This window comes from Myotis daubentonii, chromosome 5 (genome assembly GCF_963259705.1).
Source record: "Myotis daubentonii chromosome 5, mMyoDau2.1, whole genome shotgun sequence".
In the NCBI taxonomy this organism is placed as follows: Eukaryota; Metazoa; Chordata; class Mammalia; order Chiroptera; family Vespertilionidae; genus Myotis; species Myotis daubentonii.
In genome coordinates this window covers 42364685-42380512 of record NC_081844.1, presented here as the reverse complement: position 1 = coordinate 42380512, position 15828 = coordinate 42364685, and the positions used below count along the sequence as shown (strand labels likewise).

At 40.2% G+C, this 15828-nt stretch overlaps 1 protein-coding gene across 2 annotated transcripts in view; it reads right to left on the bottom strand.

The window, feature by feature from the left end:
- Positions 1-2622: 2622 nt before the first annotated feature.
- Positions 2623-15828, bottom strand: part of MFAP3L (microfibril associated protein 3 like) — a 49058-nt gene continuing 35852 nt past the window's right edge. Inside the window, exons 1-2 of one of the 2 annotated variants that reach the window (XM_059697647.1) lie at positions 8962-9778; positions 2623-8429 (exon numbers count right to left, since the gene is read on the bottom strand). In XM_059697647.1, the coding sequence (XP_059553630.1) occupies positions 7450-8429; positions 8962-8983 (1002 nt within the window). In that variant the 5' untranslated portion in view covers positions 8984-9778 and the 3' untranslated portion in view covers positions 2623-7449. Of the gene's footprint in view, positions 8430-8961; positions 9779-15828 lie in introns of those variants that run through there. The other variant, XM_059697646.1, reaches the window with a different exon arrangement.

The following is a 15828-nucleotide window of genomic DNA, read 5'->3' as shown; positions in this document are numbered from 1 at the left end:
TGTTCTACCATACAGTGGGCTCCCTTTTCATTTTGTTGATCGTTTCTTTTGCTGTGCAGAACCTTTTTATTTTGATGTAATCCCACTTATTTATTTTCTCCTCAGTTTCCCTTGCCCTAGGACAAGCATGTCAAACTCGTGGCCCATGAGCCGCATGTGGCCCACAACTAATATTTTTGTGGCCCCGCCAATATAATGGTATGTACTAGTAATAAATGTTTTAATAAAAAATTTGTAATTTAATTTTTACAATATCCTGTTATACATAATTATTAATAATGAACTACAATGTTCGCTAATGACTGATTACTATAATTGTGTTGCATTCATTTCCCTTACTCGCCTTATGTGCAGGTGCACCATTTCTTTCCTCTAATATTAGCAGCAAATATTTTAGCAGCAAATGCCACATCATTAGTGTTGTACTGACTTGTTTGGTTTGCTCAACAGGAAATATTTCACTTTCGGAGAACATGAAAAAGAGGTTTTTTTGCATTACACTTATTAATTTGTGCAATTATTCAGTGTCTGGTAAGTTGAATGTTCAAGAAAATATTAATTTTTATTAAAATGTTCTATTATTTTATGTTAACGATTGCTCATTTATTTCAGCCCTTTGAATTCAGCATGTCTATCGAAACAAACCTACATTTCTATGGAAATTTTGTTTTTTTGCAGCCCACATAAATTTAAACCTTGTTTATTTGGCCTGTGTTAGCCTTTGCATTTGACATGTTTGGCCTAGGAGATATATCGGCAAACATATTGCTAAGAGAAATGTCTGAGATTTTGCTGCCTATGGTTTCTTCTAGGATTTTTATGGTTTTATAACCTACATTTAAGTCTTTTATCCATTTTGAGTTTATTCTTGTGTATGGTGTAAGAGGATGGTCTAGTTTCAGTTTTTTGCATGTACCTGTCCAATTATCCCAAAATCATTTATTGAAGAGATTGTCTTTACTCCATTGTATGCTCTTGCTTCCTTTGTCAAATACTAATTGAGCATAATAGCTTGAGTCAATTTCTGGGTTCTCTGTTCTGTTCCATTGGTCTATATACTTGTTCTTGTACCAGTACCAGGCTGTTTTGATTACAGTGGCTTTGCAGTATAACTTGATATCTGGTATTGTGATCCCTCCAACTTTGTTCTTTCTCAAGATGGCTATGGCTATTTGGGGTTCTTTTTTGGTTCCATATAAGTTTTTGGAGTATTTGTTCTAAATCAGTGAAATGTGCCATTGGTATTTTAATAGGGATTGCATAGAATCTATAGATTGCTTTGGGTAGTATGGACATTTTAATTATGCTAATTCTACCAATCCATAAAATTATTTTCGTTGCTACTTCATAACTGTAATTTTGCTACTATTATGAATCGTAATGTAAATATCTGATATGCAGGATGTATTTTCATTGTTACAAATTGAACATAATTAAAACATAGTGATTAATCACAAAAACAGTATGTAATTATATATGTGTTTTCCGATGGTCTTAGGTGACGAAAGGGTCGTTCGACCCCCAAAGGGGTCGCGACCCAGAGGTTGAGAACTGCTGTCTTAAACCCTTTTTATCGCTTGAGAGAACCTATGGATGGTTAGTTATATGCATGGTTTATTGTATCACTCGCTCAGTAACTTCTTTAGCATCTTTAGTCCACAGTAAAATACTTTCTACCCTTGTCATGTGCCTTACTTTCCCATTCAGTAGTCTCCTTTCTTGTTTTGCTTGTGTGTCTCATCTGAGTGGAATTCAGCTTTTGAAGCTTACTGATCGTCAAAGGAACTGAACATACTTAGCATGTTCTTAGATTTGGCCTGGATTGCGTGTTGTCTAGATGTTCGTGGCAGACCTATTACTCATGTCTACTCCCATGGAAAGTTCTGGATATGTGAGTTTCCAGATCTTTCTGGCTTCTCTTCAGTAAGCTTGAACATGTCAAAAATTATGTCTTGCCCTAGCTGGTTTGACTCAGCGGATAGAGCAGGGGTCCTCAAACTATGGTCCGCGGACCACATGCAGCCTGCCGAAAACATTTATCCGGCCAGCCGGGTGTTTTTGCCGCCGCTGCCTGTCCTGCTTAGCAGCCGACTCGTCCCGGGCCCGCAGTGCGCATTTGTGAAATGTCTGTGGGACAGTGAACTGGCCCCCTGTTTAAAAAGTTTGAGGACCTCTGGGATAGAGTGTCGGCCTGCGGACTCAAGGGTCCCAGGTTCGATTCCGGTCAGGGGCATGTACCTGGGTTGCGGGCACATCCCCAGTGGGGGGCGTGCAAGAGGCAGCTGAATCGATGTTTCTCTCTCATCAATATTTCTAACTCACTATCCCTCTCCCTCTCCCTTCCTCTCCGTAGAAAAATCAATAAAATATATTTTTAAAAAATTATGTCTTGATATAGATAAAAGTAAATTGCTATGAAGTTAATGTTTCTAAATTTGGATAGTTGGTAATTTTATATAAAAATTATTTCATTTTCCTCCCCCCCCCGCCCCCCCGCCAAGATAAGCTGCAGATGCAGAAGGTAGGGAAAATAATTGACTACAAATCTCATGTCATTGCAAAAAGTAAATCAGGCCACAATGAAATGCCCTTTAGGTGGGACACAATACAACAATCCTCACACCTGTGCAAACCCTTTATTAAAGCAACAATCAAAATACAGGATGAATCACATTTGTTTGTTTTTTCTACTATAACATCAACTTAAATATCACTCATTTGTTTCCATATTTAAATTACTTTTAAAAGGTTGAACATTTATAGTTCACAAAATCGCCAGTTTGACATTTACCCCAGGTAAATTTTTTTACTTTCCAATTTTAATACAGGATATGCAGAAATAGATATACAGCAAACCAAACAGAAATACAAGTTTCTTCTTGGACCCTAATTCACTATATGCAGCTCTATGGTGTCAGAGAGATACATTTGAAGGCTATTGTTACAGGTTAAATAAAAAATAATTCATGCCAAAATATTCTTAGAGTTAATTGTTTTATAGTTTTATATTCTCTAAATCTTCAATTTTGATTGTGGTAGTATAAGTATTAGCCTCTTTAAAATGATATCTCTATAGAATCATAAAGATCATTGCCAACCTCTTATGATATTTTCTTGTATAACAAACCCTCAGTCCTTTGGAAAACATAATAAGCAATTCTATTTTACTTGATTTTCCCCCCCCACCACTGATTTATTTAATCCAAACTAGATTAATCATTGTAGAAGCTCTAAGAAAGGCATTAGGAAAATGAATGTTGTCATCTACTGAAGGGCTTTTAAATGAATAGGTAAATATAAAAATGAATATTTTGAGCACCCGATATCTTAAAGATATCAGGTGTTCAAATGTGTGGGAATATACAATGAGATCTGGTAGGTATTTAAAGAGTACAATAAATTAGTTTAAAAATCTAGTAGAAACAGGAATAATAATCTTAAGGGATTGCTAAAAGGATATGGGAAGATAGGTACAGGTCAGTAGTTGAACTGTGCTGAGTATAAAATAGAGTATCTGAAAGAAGAGTTAAACGCTCCATTTTCTTACCAAATGAAACACTGAGAGGAAATCCCCCCTTTAGCAGAACCATTTCAGAATTTCAACACTGACACAATATTTCCATTTGCGAATAAAAGATGCCTGATTTGCCTTTGTAAAACGGTTCCTCCCGTGGTTGGGATTGGTATTTCTATAGTGAACTTGATTTGTGTTGGCTGCACCACATTGAGAGTGTGTCTGTACAAAACATGCAAATATTCATTGTGCCTCACATTTTCTTCATGTATTAAAGAAGTGAGCAGATCTTAGATCACTAATAAATAACAACCCAAGCATTAGATTTAAAACAGGTTATCAGTCCATTAAAGAATCTACAGAGCCATAGTTCAATTCTGTCTTTCCATTAAGTTGTTTTCTTATCTCACACTTGCCCTTTAAAGGGAAGCTTAAACAACATACACAATTAAAAATGCAGCAAACAACAAAAAAGAAAAAGAAAGGAAGTGGATTCCAGAATCCATAGTTTTGGAAAAAAAAAAAAAAAAAAGGATTGCTTGTAAGCATCTGAGACAGATCATTCTTGATGTAATGACATAATAATGCTTGGTATGGGTGAGAACATTCACATATTATCAGAGTGATTTCTATAGATTAGGCATCACATTTAGGTCCTAGAGATTTTAGTCAAGTATTAGTATTTCTTTTTACTAAGTATGATATACAAAAAGATGAGAAGAGTAGATGTGCCCTAACGATATGAAAATATAATATATTAAACAAAACCACTATAAATTACATAGATTTTTCATTATAAATTTTTCCCATTTACAATAAATACCATCCAAGTTTGCAGATCACCTAAGTGAATTAAATATGCATACATATCTGAATTATTTTTAGAATTTCAAGAAAAAAATTGCTAGAGATATAACCAGATGTCTCAGAAACCAGAAATTGTTTGATTTTGAGAATGACTACATACAACCCAAGGAACATGGCTTGGGATTTGGTGTTAAGCTTTTAAAACTGCCCAAATGAGTCTGACATGTGTGTTGTGCATGCGCGTGCACATGCACACGCACACGCGCGCGCACACACACACACACACAGCCATACCTCTATGAATCTGAGCAGTTATTTATCTTTGAAAATCAGCTGAAAGTCACAAGGTCATCTACATTTCATATTCTAGCAGGAGAACCTTTCTCCCTTTGTAAGAAGCAATAGGATGGATAGGAAGAGTGTAGAATTTGTGGGAGGAGAAATCTCTGTTGTAAGCTAATTTCCCTTTAGGTTGGCTATTATTATATCAAGAGCTTTTTGATACTTTAAAGAGGGAGAACATTTTGAAAATCTATATAATCTCCTCAGTCTAAAGAAGCTAAAAGCAAAATGGAAACATTCTTTGGTCACACATTTCTGCTCCTACATCGTAAAAAATTTGCCCATTTTAAACGTTTTACCCTGAATCAATGTCTAGACGAAATAGATGTCTTCTGTAATTTTCATGTGGAAATATGCACATGGGTTTTGGTGGAATGAAACATTGAGAAACAGTTCTCCCAATACCCCAAAGTGAGCTTAAGTCTCTATTGTTTTGCGCATACAGATCCCTGGTAAGAATTTGTTGACCTCTATAACAAGTGAGAGTTGGAGATAAAACTTTTCTGCACCCAAATACAAATCCCAGTCAGGAGAGCCCAATCAGGAGTCATGGTTTCTCTTGTTTGCTCACTACTAATTTCTTTATGTGACCACCCAAGATGCCAACAGTTCATTCCTGACTAAGAGATGTCTGATCAAACTCCACATCTTGTGAGTTTGCCTTCAACATCAGGTATCTATGAGTAAAAAAAACTGTCAAAGCCATTCCTAAAGCCATACCCACTGCCTTCAGCTACAGAGCTAGAGACATTTGCTGTAAAGTTTGGACAGCGAAAGCATCCAATCTCATGTACCCATTTTTGCTCCTAATATTGCATGTCTCTTGCTATGGGGGCCACCATGAGAGATTACAAACTTTCCATAAAACTTTAAATGTATGAGCGAGAAGGGATTTTGTGAGCACAACTACCCCTATACCTTGTAAGTAAAAAGATTAAACCCCAGAATGGAGAAGGGGACTGTCCAAGGTCACTTATCCAGAGAGTGATAGATTAAGGACTAAACATATGCATCTGCTCTCTCATTACCAGTGTGGTCCATGTAACTAATCTCTGATGTCATGACCCTATCAGCCATGACCCTTATAACTGCTTTAAGGTTAGTATCTCCCTGCTCTTAAGTAAAAATGAAATAATACCACTTGTTCTCATCATGATTAAATCTAAACTGTAGAAGTGGTCACATGATTTATTTGGGGGGGGGAGGGGAAAGATCCACAATTTACTTAAAATGCTATAATTTTTGAAAATCATACTTACTCATTACTGAGTAAGTAATGCAGCATAAACAACGTTAGGGATACAAATGAAAAGCTTTAAAGTAACTGTGAAAAAGAACAAGGATAAGAGTATTGGTTTGGTTCTGTGAGAGAATGAGACTATTTAAATGGTGCTCAGAACTCACCAAGTCTTCTGACAGATAAGGAAACTGAAACCCAGACTTGCCCAAAGCCAGGCAGCTGGTTATTGGCACGGTCAGGTAAGGTGTTGGCCTTTGGATGACTAGTTTTGTCTTTTGTCTATGACATCATTCTGCCTTGCATATAACTGCTTTCTTGTGAGATTAAAAATTAATTTAATACTTTTGGCATGAAATTTGATGGTACAGTTTCCTATACTATTATAATACTAAAGGCCCTATGCATGAAATTCATGCAAGGGGCTCGGCCCTCACAGCCCCAGCTTCGTCTGGAAGGTCGTCCAGACGGTTATCCGGAGGTCATCCGGATGGTCGTTCTGCTGTTTGGTCTAATTAGCATATAAGCTCTTTATTATATAGGATATCCTTCCCTGCAAGTCCTTCTGGGTAGCTAATACTATACAACCTTACAGGGATTCATCAAATGCCTCTGACTTAGGACGCAATAAATTTTCCAGATAAAGATCAGTTTTTGTTTGGAGGATGATGTTACTTAAATGTAAAAACAGCAGTTTTCATGGTTATTATGAGTATACTCAACCTTTTATAATCCACCACCACCACCACACTTCAGTTGAGCTCACACAAAGGCTCTCAGAATCGGACAGGTAAACACGTTTTCATTTGGCTATTAAAGTGCTGTTCCTGGGCAAAGTTTTTCTCAGTTTCACTTACAGCAGCTTCATTGGAAACAAGTAAAAATCAAGGTATGAAAATAGGCCTTGGAAATAATAAAAACAAGGGGTCTAGTGACTACTCTGGAACATTATAAATGACTTGTAGATATCAGCCCTGGTACTGGTAGACTGATACCAACGCCTCTGAGGTAAATGTTCTAGGGGAAAGCAAGGACAAAGAAGACCAAATCAGAAAGAGTAATTAGTATTAATATAACAACTACTACTCCATTATCAAGGAACAGTGAAAGGAACAAAGACTGAGAAGAAAGTGCAACAAACCCATATACGTGCATTTGCTATTGTAGCAGACCTGTAATTTTTTTAAAAAGAAAAGCAATGCAGTGTGCATTGGACAGGGCTCTTGAACTCAAAATTTATCTTACAGTAGTGTACTCTTTGCCAAAAGGGCATCACCAATGACGGCATTTGGCAGAGAATCGTCTCTAAAACTTGTATCACTTGGACAATAGCATCAATCCTGCACCCTGATGTTTCCTGCATCCTTTTCTCCTGGGGAAGGTCCAGTCACAAGGACTGCACACAGGTGTCTTCCCTTCTACAATAGCATCACTCCTACCTAGGGGATGAGAGTCTCCTTGTAAGGCTTAGCGGCAAGTGCGTACTACATCTGGACTACGAGGAGCAGCCCCTGATTTTCTTAATATGCATAGCTTTTCAGAGTTGATATTAGACATGGCTTTCATAAATAATGCAGGTGTTTCTTTCATGTGCCACTGCCAGCTCTGTAGTTTCCAGGTGAGCAGGCGGTGGGACTCTATCTGATACCTCAACAGGCGTGGGCTCAACAGGCGTGGGCTCAACATCCATGGGCTCAACAGGCGTGGGCTCTTCAGGCGTTAGCTCTGTGGATGTTTCATCTGTAGAAGGCTCTACAGTTTCTGGGGATTGTTCAGCTGACAGTTCTGTGTCCTCTTCATCTTTGACATCTTCAAACTGTACACCCTCTTGGTCATCCACATGATCTTTTTTGGATTGTGGATGTACGGACACCTTGATGGCAATCTGCTGAGGCTGTTCATGCAGCGATGAAGCGTCTGAGTCAGCGGTGGGGGAGTCACTTCGCTTCAGAGAGTTTCGGATCATGTACACCTCATCCCTGTCCATGGCCTCTTGGCCTTCTGGCGTGTGCTGCACAAAATTCTGCCCCTGCTCCTCCAGCCTGACCACCTCCATGATTTCCTCCATGATGGTTCTGCAGTTCATAATGAGAGGAGGCAGAGGCACGCTCCTGGCCAGCTCTTCAATGTAGCGGGCAAACTCCATGGTTTTGAATTGGGTGACTTTGGCAAGCTCTAGAGTTTTGGCTGAGGTGATGATGGGGATCCGCTTGGCAATCTCGAATGCCTTCTGCAGCTTCTCCGCGCCTTCTGTCCTAAAGAACTCGTTGATGGCCTTCTCTGTCTTCTTCAGGTGGCTGCTCATCATACACAGGCGGGTGATGTTGAGGACCATGACGATGGTGAAGGCCACGAGGCAGACCACCATGTAGTAGACACCCATGTCTCCCGAGGTGAAGATGACGCGCAGGGTCACCGTGTTGTTCACAATGCCATAGGCATTAGAGGCAACACATGTGTATTTCCCTCGGTCTGAAAAAGACACCTTGGTGATGTTCAGGAGGCCGCCCTCGTGCATCTGCCATTTTCCTGTTGGAAGGGAGAGAACATTCAAAAAAAGGTCATACGGTTCCCACTGAAGTGGCTACAAGCTTGCACATTACTAGAACTATCTTCTATTGATGATAGCAGCAGTGAACCTTTATTGTGTGCCAGACATTGATGTGTATAAACTCATTTAATCTTCACAACAACTCTGTGGGATGGGTACTAATACTTTATAGGATGACAAAACGGAGGCACAGTTAGATTAAACCATGTTCCCAAGATCACCAGTTTGGAAGTAGTAGAGCTAGAAGATGAACTCGGGTTCAAGAGGCTGTACTTAAACCACCAAAGCATACTGTGTAATTCCATATCCTAGTGAAAAACAAGAAAAATAAGCCATCTGGAAAATACTGTGTTCTTACTAGAGAATTCCTTCACTGTAGCATCTGATTTTCTAACCTGCCTGTGAGCATGACTCTGTTGAACACTGGGGAGTTTAATGCTTCTCAGAATATCAAGTAGTTTAGGACCAACATAAAATCTGGAGTAAATCAAATTAAGTTATATTATTTACCTGGGTTGCTCATATTTGACATTGAAGTTGTCCTTGTGTGACCTCCGTTGATTAGAACATGATTATGTCATTAATTTTAAGAATCTACAATGAATTATCATACTACTTAAAGTTATTAGCTAACAATGTGAAGATTTGGAGGCTGGGTATGAATTAGTATCATTTTGTTTTAGTCTTTCAAATAAATGATAGACTCATCAAATTGAAAATAAGCCTCACATGATAGAGAATGCATGTTGATAACAGAAATACTTCCCTCTCTGGCCTGGAAAGGACATAGTGTTGCCTTGTGAATGAGGTTCCGAGTCGGGCAAAACTCTTTAGTTGGGGTTAATTCTTAGTCTGCCTGTATATCCATAGGTCAGAGGACCCCTGGACAACATGATACTAGGTTTGGCTTGTGGGTCTTGGATCTGAACCTTTCTGTAATCCCATCTCTACCTACATACACTGTCCTATAGAGAAGGGAGGGTCCAGGTTAGGCCTTGGGGGAGGTCTAAGGAACAGAGCAGGCAGATACTTCTCCATAAAAGCACTCTAGTTCCCCAAGCCAGCTAGAGGACTTCTCCTGAGAGACTGGATCATTTAACATGTAGTTTCCTCTTAAATACCTATTATTGCATAGTCTTTTTACTCGTTTCTTCCCTCCTGGCAGTGACTTTTAATTATAATTAAGAGTCTGATATTTCCCAAAAGCAACAAGCAAAATGCTCCTTCTTAAAATTAGTGAGCACATACATGACCAGGGACTGAGGAACAAGGCAACAGAGGGCCTTCTGTATTCCACCGTCGTTCTGCTACCACATGGTGACTGCAGTCCAAGGAACATTCTGAAGGAAGCTGGCAGGAGCGGTGAGGTGCCTCCTGGGGGCCACAGTCCCTGACTTGCTAGCCCTGGGGAATCTGGCAGGATGCTCTTAATGGATGCTGTCATATTACTTGGCTTTCTGAAAGAACATCTGTGAAGAGCAGTTCCTGGTGTCCCTGACTAACCCTTTTCTAACAATTCAGCCAGTATATTTACCCCAAGAGTAGAAAACACTGGTTTGGAAAATCTAGCGAAATGTTCAGTCTCTGTGAATGTGCAAGAATAAACAAGCGTAGCACCCGGTCTGTGAAATTTTCTCTCATTCACATGGGGCAGGGGCAAGCCTTCCACCCCTTTCATTCCCTGAACCTGAATTTTGATAATTTTACTGCAGATTTACCCAAATGTATAACAATAGGAGGCAAGGGAAATTATAATTTTCTTACAATTTGCTTGTTTCATAAGAGTAGACTACAACAGGCCTAGGGGACAAAAAAAAAAACACGAAACAAACAAAGCAATACACCTCTAGTTGATTGAAAGCTTATAATAGATATGGAAGGCGCTGGGCTCCAGGAATTACAGGTGATACATTTACCTTCCTTTATTTGTAAGAAAATACAACAGGGAAGAGGGTGAGGAGGTGAGGTTATTTGTTTGGGAATGATTAGAATCAATTTATTCATCTCCTAACCTCCCCAGTGCCACTCCTTTTATGGAGGAATTAATCTGTAAATATAAAGACAGAGTAGTCTAAATCTGGGTGCAGAAGAACAAAAGCAGAAAAGAACACTAAGCTAGGAAGGCAGGCAGCTAATCTATATATATAAAAGCCTAAGCGACCGAACGACCAGCCAACCAGTTGCCATGATGCGCACTTACCACCTGGGGGCAGACGCTCACTGCAGGAGCTGCCCCCTTGTGGTCAGTGCGCTCCCACAGTGGGAGCGCTGCTCAGCCAGAAGCCAGGCTCATGGCTGGCAAGCACAGCTGCAGTGGCGCAAGCCTCTCCTGCCTCCTCAGCAGCGCTATCAAGCGGTGGCAGCAGGCACAGCAGGGCCGGGATGAGCAGGAGCCATGTGCGCTCGGGCTCCTCCCAGGCTGCCTGCTGCTTCACGGCCCCAGATTGTGAGAGGGCACAGGCCAGTCTGAGGGACACCACCAGTGCATGAATCTGTGTTCTGGGCCTCTAATGATAATATAAACAACCTTCTCCTGGCACCTACATAATAGTTTTAGTCATATTGTATTTTGTTACAGACAATGAAATGCAACAATATTTTTTGTTTACAACATGCCTGTGCTTTCTGGTATTTAAAGATGTTTCTGAGTATAAATTTCATAGTTCTTTTCAAGCATATTTGTAATTGTGTATTGACATGTATTTATTCTGGACCCAAGTGATTCAATGCAGATTAGAATTTAGACATTTCAGAAGATTCTTTTCACATTGTGAAAAGAGGCACAATTTGGAACTAAACACAACCTTAGTAGGTGACATTTGTGGCTCATTTTGGGGGAAAGCAGATTTTCAGCAGATATTTACTTAGGAGCATATTCTGCTTCTTAGTCCAGGGCAGTGGGTCTTTAGACTAACATCTTTTATATACTTTATTCAATCATTAATTTAGTTTGTTCTTGAATTCTGAAGCCCGGCTATGTATCTGTGAAGTGACTATATTTTCTTAACTATAAACTATGACAAAATGAATCTATGTTATGATCCTAAAACACTTGAATTATTACCTATAATCTGAGCTGCAACACCCTAGTTAAATGACTGGGACCACATCTCTGCCTGCCAGCAATTTCCTGTTTCCAATCTAGGATGAGGATACCAAGACATCTCTTTAGTATCCTTTACTAGATTCCTCTTGAAACAACCATCATCTTTATTTTATGGATTAATGTGATATTAATTACATTTAGGCTTTAATGGATGTGTGACCTGGATTAAACATTCTATTATCAGATCACAAAGCAAGTCTTTGGAAGCCAACACACACACACACACACCCCTACCTCTCTAAAGACTATACTGTCAGAAGAGCTAAGATTTGGACCTCAAAGATGATGTAGGTCTGTCTGGCTTCTTTTATAAAGGCTGATACATTGATTCCTTCCTAGGAATTAGGACTTAAATTATGCCTCAGCCTCAGTTAACCTGTGACTAGTGATAAAGATTTCTGCTTGTTCTACTACCATATGACCCCTAGAAACCATGAAGATGGCACAAATTCCACCTTGGGGGTCCTCCTACGTCAGCTTGGAGCCCAGGCTCATGCAGAATCACCACAGGTACCTGCCCAGCTGGGATCATCCTGAGAACATTTTCTGTGTTGCATGGAGCCATTCACCTATAGAGACCTTGTCCCAAGACTCATTCTGGAACGGTCCCAACTTAAGCTGTTCAGAAAGTTAAAGAAATAATAACACCCCCAGAGCTATACATTTGAATCAGGTATACACTGTTTTGTCCCCGTGTGTTTTAAACTGTAATTGAGAGGGAATGTCGAAGGGATGTGCTGCATTTTCATTACATTGCATCACTTCAGCATCAACGCACATCTAAAATGTCAGCAGCTGATGCTGTCAGTTCTACATGCAATGATTTCAGAGGAAATAAAACAGGCAGCAGTTGAACCATTACTTTCTGAACGTAAAAGATTACATGTATTCCCAAACCTTCATGATGGTAGTTCATGTCCCCCTAATGCTTTGCTCAAATTGTAGTTCCCGCTCTGAAACACCCTTCCTCCATCCCCCCTCTTCACTCCGGTCCTCTGAGTGTCATATGAAGGTCAGGCTAAAACACTGTCACACGCAGCAGGAAGAGACTGGAAAAAAGGAGCCAGAAAGGCTAGAGTTTGCACAGAACCTGTCACAGTCTTCCCCAAGAAACTCCAAGCACTAGAATCACATGTGAAAATCACCCACACATGAACAGAAGTGTTGTGGGGACAGTCTCTTCTTTGCAAAGAGAAAAGCTCACAGATGTTATTTCTTAGCTGAGCTGTGGTGTGCGCTAAGCTGCACAACAAAGCTGACATCTTTAGAAGGCAGCGATCTTTTTTTTTTAAAAAATCTTGTTCATGCATTCAGTAACGATTGTTGAATACATTGTTTATATACCAGCTTCCACACCAGACTGTGCAAATGCAAAGATGATGCCTGACTGCAAAAACCATCCAAGCCAAAGAGGGACACAGACTCCAATAAATAACTGGGTTTTCCCTGGCACAGGACAGGGGCTGGGGAAGGGAATAGTGGGGACAGGCTTCCTAGAGAGGCTTGAGGAACTGACCAGGACCAGGACCAGCTGGGGTGGTGCAGGCAGGGAGGGTCAAGAGAAAGGACTTTTAAGGACAGTGGGGATGCTTGGTGGGAGGGGAAGCACATGAGTAAAAGAGGGAAATCAGTGGGCGTTCCTGTAGCTGACAAACCATTTTTTATAATCCAGAAGGGCCAACCCAAAAGAAAAAAAAATGGGGGAAAGAAGTGAATGGATAAGTCACAGGGAAAAAAAGAAATGCAAGTGGTATCTAAGTGTAAAAAACACCAGTGATTTATAATTAAAATTTAAAGGGATTAATTTTAAATAACATTACTTTTTTCACTTTTCAGAGTACCAAATAAAAGGGGGGGGGACATTGAGAATACATTATGTTTCCAAGAGAATAGAGAAGGGGACACTCCCCCACACTGCAGGTGGGAGTTGGGTGGCTAAAAACCTTTGGAAGGTTGATTTGGAGGAATCCTCAAAATTTAAAGTGAATGTAACCTATGAGTCACGTTTAGACTTGAAATTCTTCAACTCAGGCAAGCCTAGATTGACTGGGAAAACATTAATGAGTGCAAGAAAATCAAAGTAATGAAAAATACTTCTTTCCAGGGGTTCTTCTCTCAAGGGACATAGTTCTAGAGCTTTCCTCCCCTGCCAACATTCTCTGGGAGAAGCCATCACCACAGTCCCATCCAGGAATGTGGGTGCCCTGGCATCTCTATGCCACCCTGGGGCATGCATGCACACATGGAGGGGAAGTCACTCAAGACAGCACAACATCGTGTCAATAGGACAGTGTCAGGAAGACTGTCTAGCAATCAGAGAAGTGGATCAACAGGACCGTATGACTGCAGTTAAACCTGTAAACATCAAGACGTTCTATGGTATACGGGTTATTGTGATCCGACGTAAAACCAATATACGGTACCAGATCAGAACTGTCGCTCATGCAAATAACTTCTGACCCAGGTCTTGCTGTACAGAGATAAGCTGCATCAACACTTTCTAGAACTGAAGAACCCTAAGGAAAGTGAGAGCACAACCAACAAAGACACTGTCATTGCAGCTTTTCTCCAAATGCCATGTCTATGGAAATCTTAAATCTTCCCAGCTTTTCCTATGGATCACTGAGTACTAAAAATTAACATTATACCCAAATGCTAAGCTCTTAGAATTTCCCTCAAATTACGTATTAGAAGAGAAGGATTTCTTTCGCCATAGAGATGTCTGTGGATGTGTCAACAAACTGACATACAGTTCGTCTATGTCCCCAGTGAGTGGTATAAGAAGATTAAAACTGTTCACAACTTCATTTAGATACTCAGGCTCTGAAGCTCCTCGTGTTCATGCTATTCAAGAAGGAAGAGTTCAATCTGCCAAAACAAGGAGGTTATTTTCCTGAAACCAACTTAAATAAAAATTTTCAGATGGTGAGAATTCCAGTGAGTGTTTAAATAAACATAAATGAAACACAACATTCACTTGAATGAGTATCGCATTGCATTGACGCTCTTCAAGTAAGAACAAAATGTACTGTGGGTTTGTGGCTACAAATGTGGTCCTTATTTTCCACTATGTGAAATACGGGCTTCTGTAGCAAAAGGATCCATGCCCTTTTACAAAACATAATTGAAAACAAATTTAGCACTGCGTGGCTGCACCTATTACAGGGCTGCTGCAGTACACGGTGGCCCCTTAAAGCCACCGCATAGTCAGTTTATAAACATTGCAAGCTGCAAAGGCTCTTGTGCCCTCCCTCCCCAGTCCTCCTAAGGAACCTATTCAGAATACTACTCGGCAGCTCCAACAAGCCAGCTCCTCCATCATGTGGAGCCACGGCAGCCTAGGATAACATAGGTTTAGCTCAGCTTTCAGCTCAGGATGGTGAGAGTGGAAGGATTGGACAGATCCTGCACTTCTGCTCTGCTTAAAGGCATGAATAATACCTGGAAAGCACCTATATTTTCTTTATTTTTAAATTTTATATATATATATATATATATGTATATATATATAATTGATTTCAGAGAGGAAGAGAGAGGGAAAGAGAGAAACATCAATGATGAGAGAGAATCACTGATAGGCTGCCTCCTGCACGCCCACACTGGGGATTGAGCCCGCAACTGGGGCATGTGCCCTTGACGGAAATTGAACCCAGGCCTGTTCAGTCTGCAGGCCGATGCTCTATCCACTGAGCCAAAGTGGCTAGGGGCAGCACCTATATTTTCATTTCCTGGTAAAGGAAACATATGCTTCAGCTAATTTGATACGATATTCTTAATTTTTAAAACAGTGCCAAGCATGTAATTCCATGCAGATTAGCAAGAGTCATTTCTGACAGTAGCTATAGGTGGCCTTCCAAGACAGGAGCACCCTACACTGGGTTCATATAAAAGGATTACATTTTGGGAATCTCAGTTGCCATCCTTATCTGAGGTAGATCTGGAAGGGTCTTTTCATGGCTAAGACTAAAGCATTGTGTCTCACATTCTCAAATGGAGCACAACTCATTTAAAGAAACACAAAGAAAGAAAGAGAGAATGAGAGAGAGAGAGAGAGAGAGAGAGAGAGAGAGAGAGAGAGAGAGAGAAAGGAAGGAAGAAAGAAAGAAAGAAAAGAAAGAAAGAAAAACACAAATGGTGATTTGTTGCCAAGTTGGCCCTTAATATGACTCAGTTTGGAAAGTGAATCAATGTATCATAAATTAAACCACTTTTATGCCAAGAGACATGATGGGTCCACACAACTGAAGATCCACTTTACAATGATTGTTTAG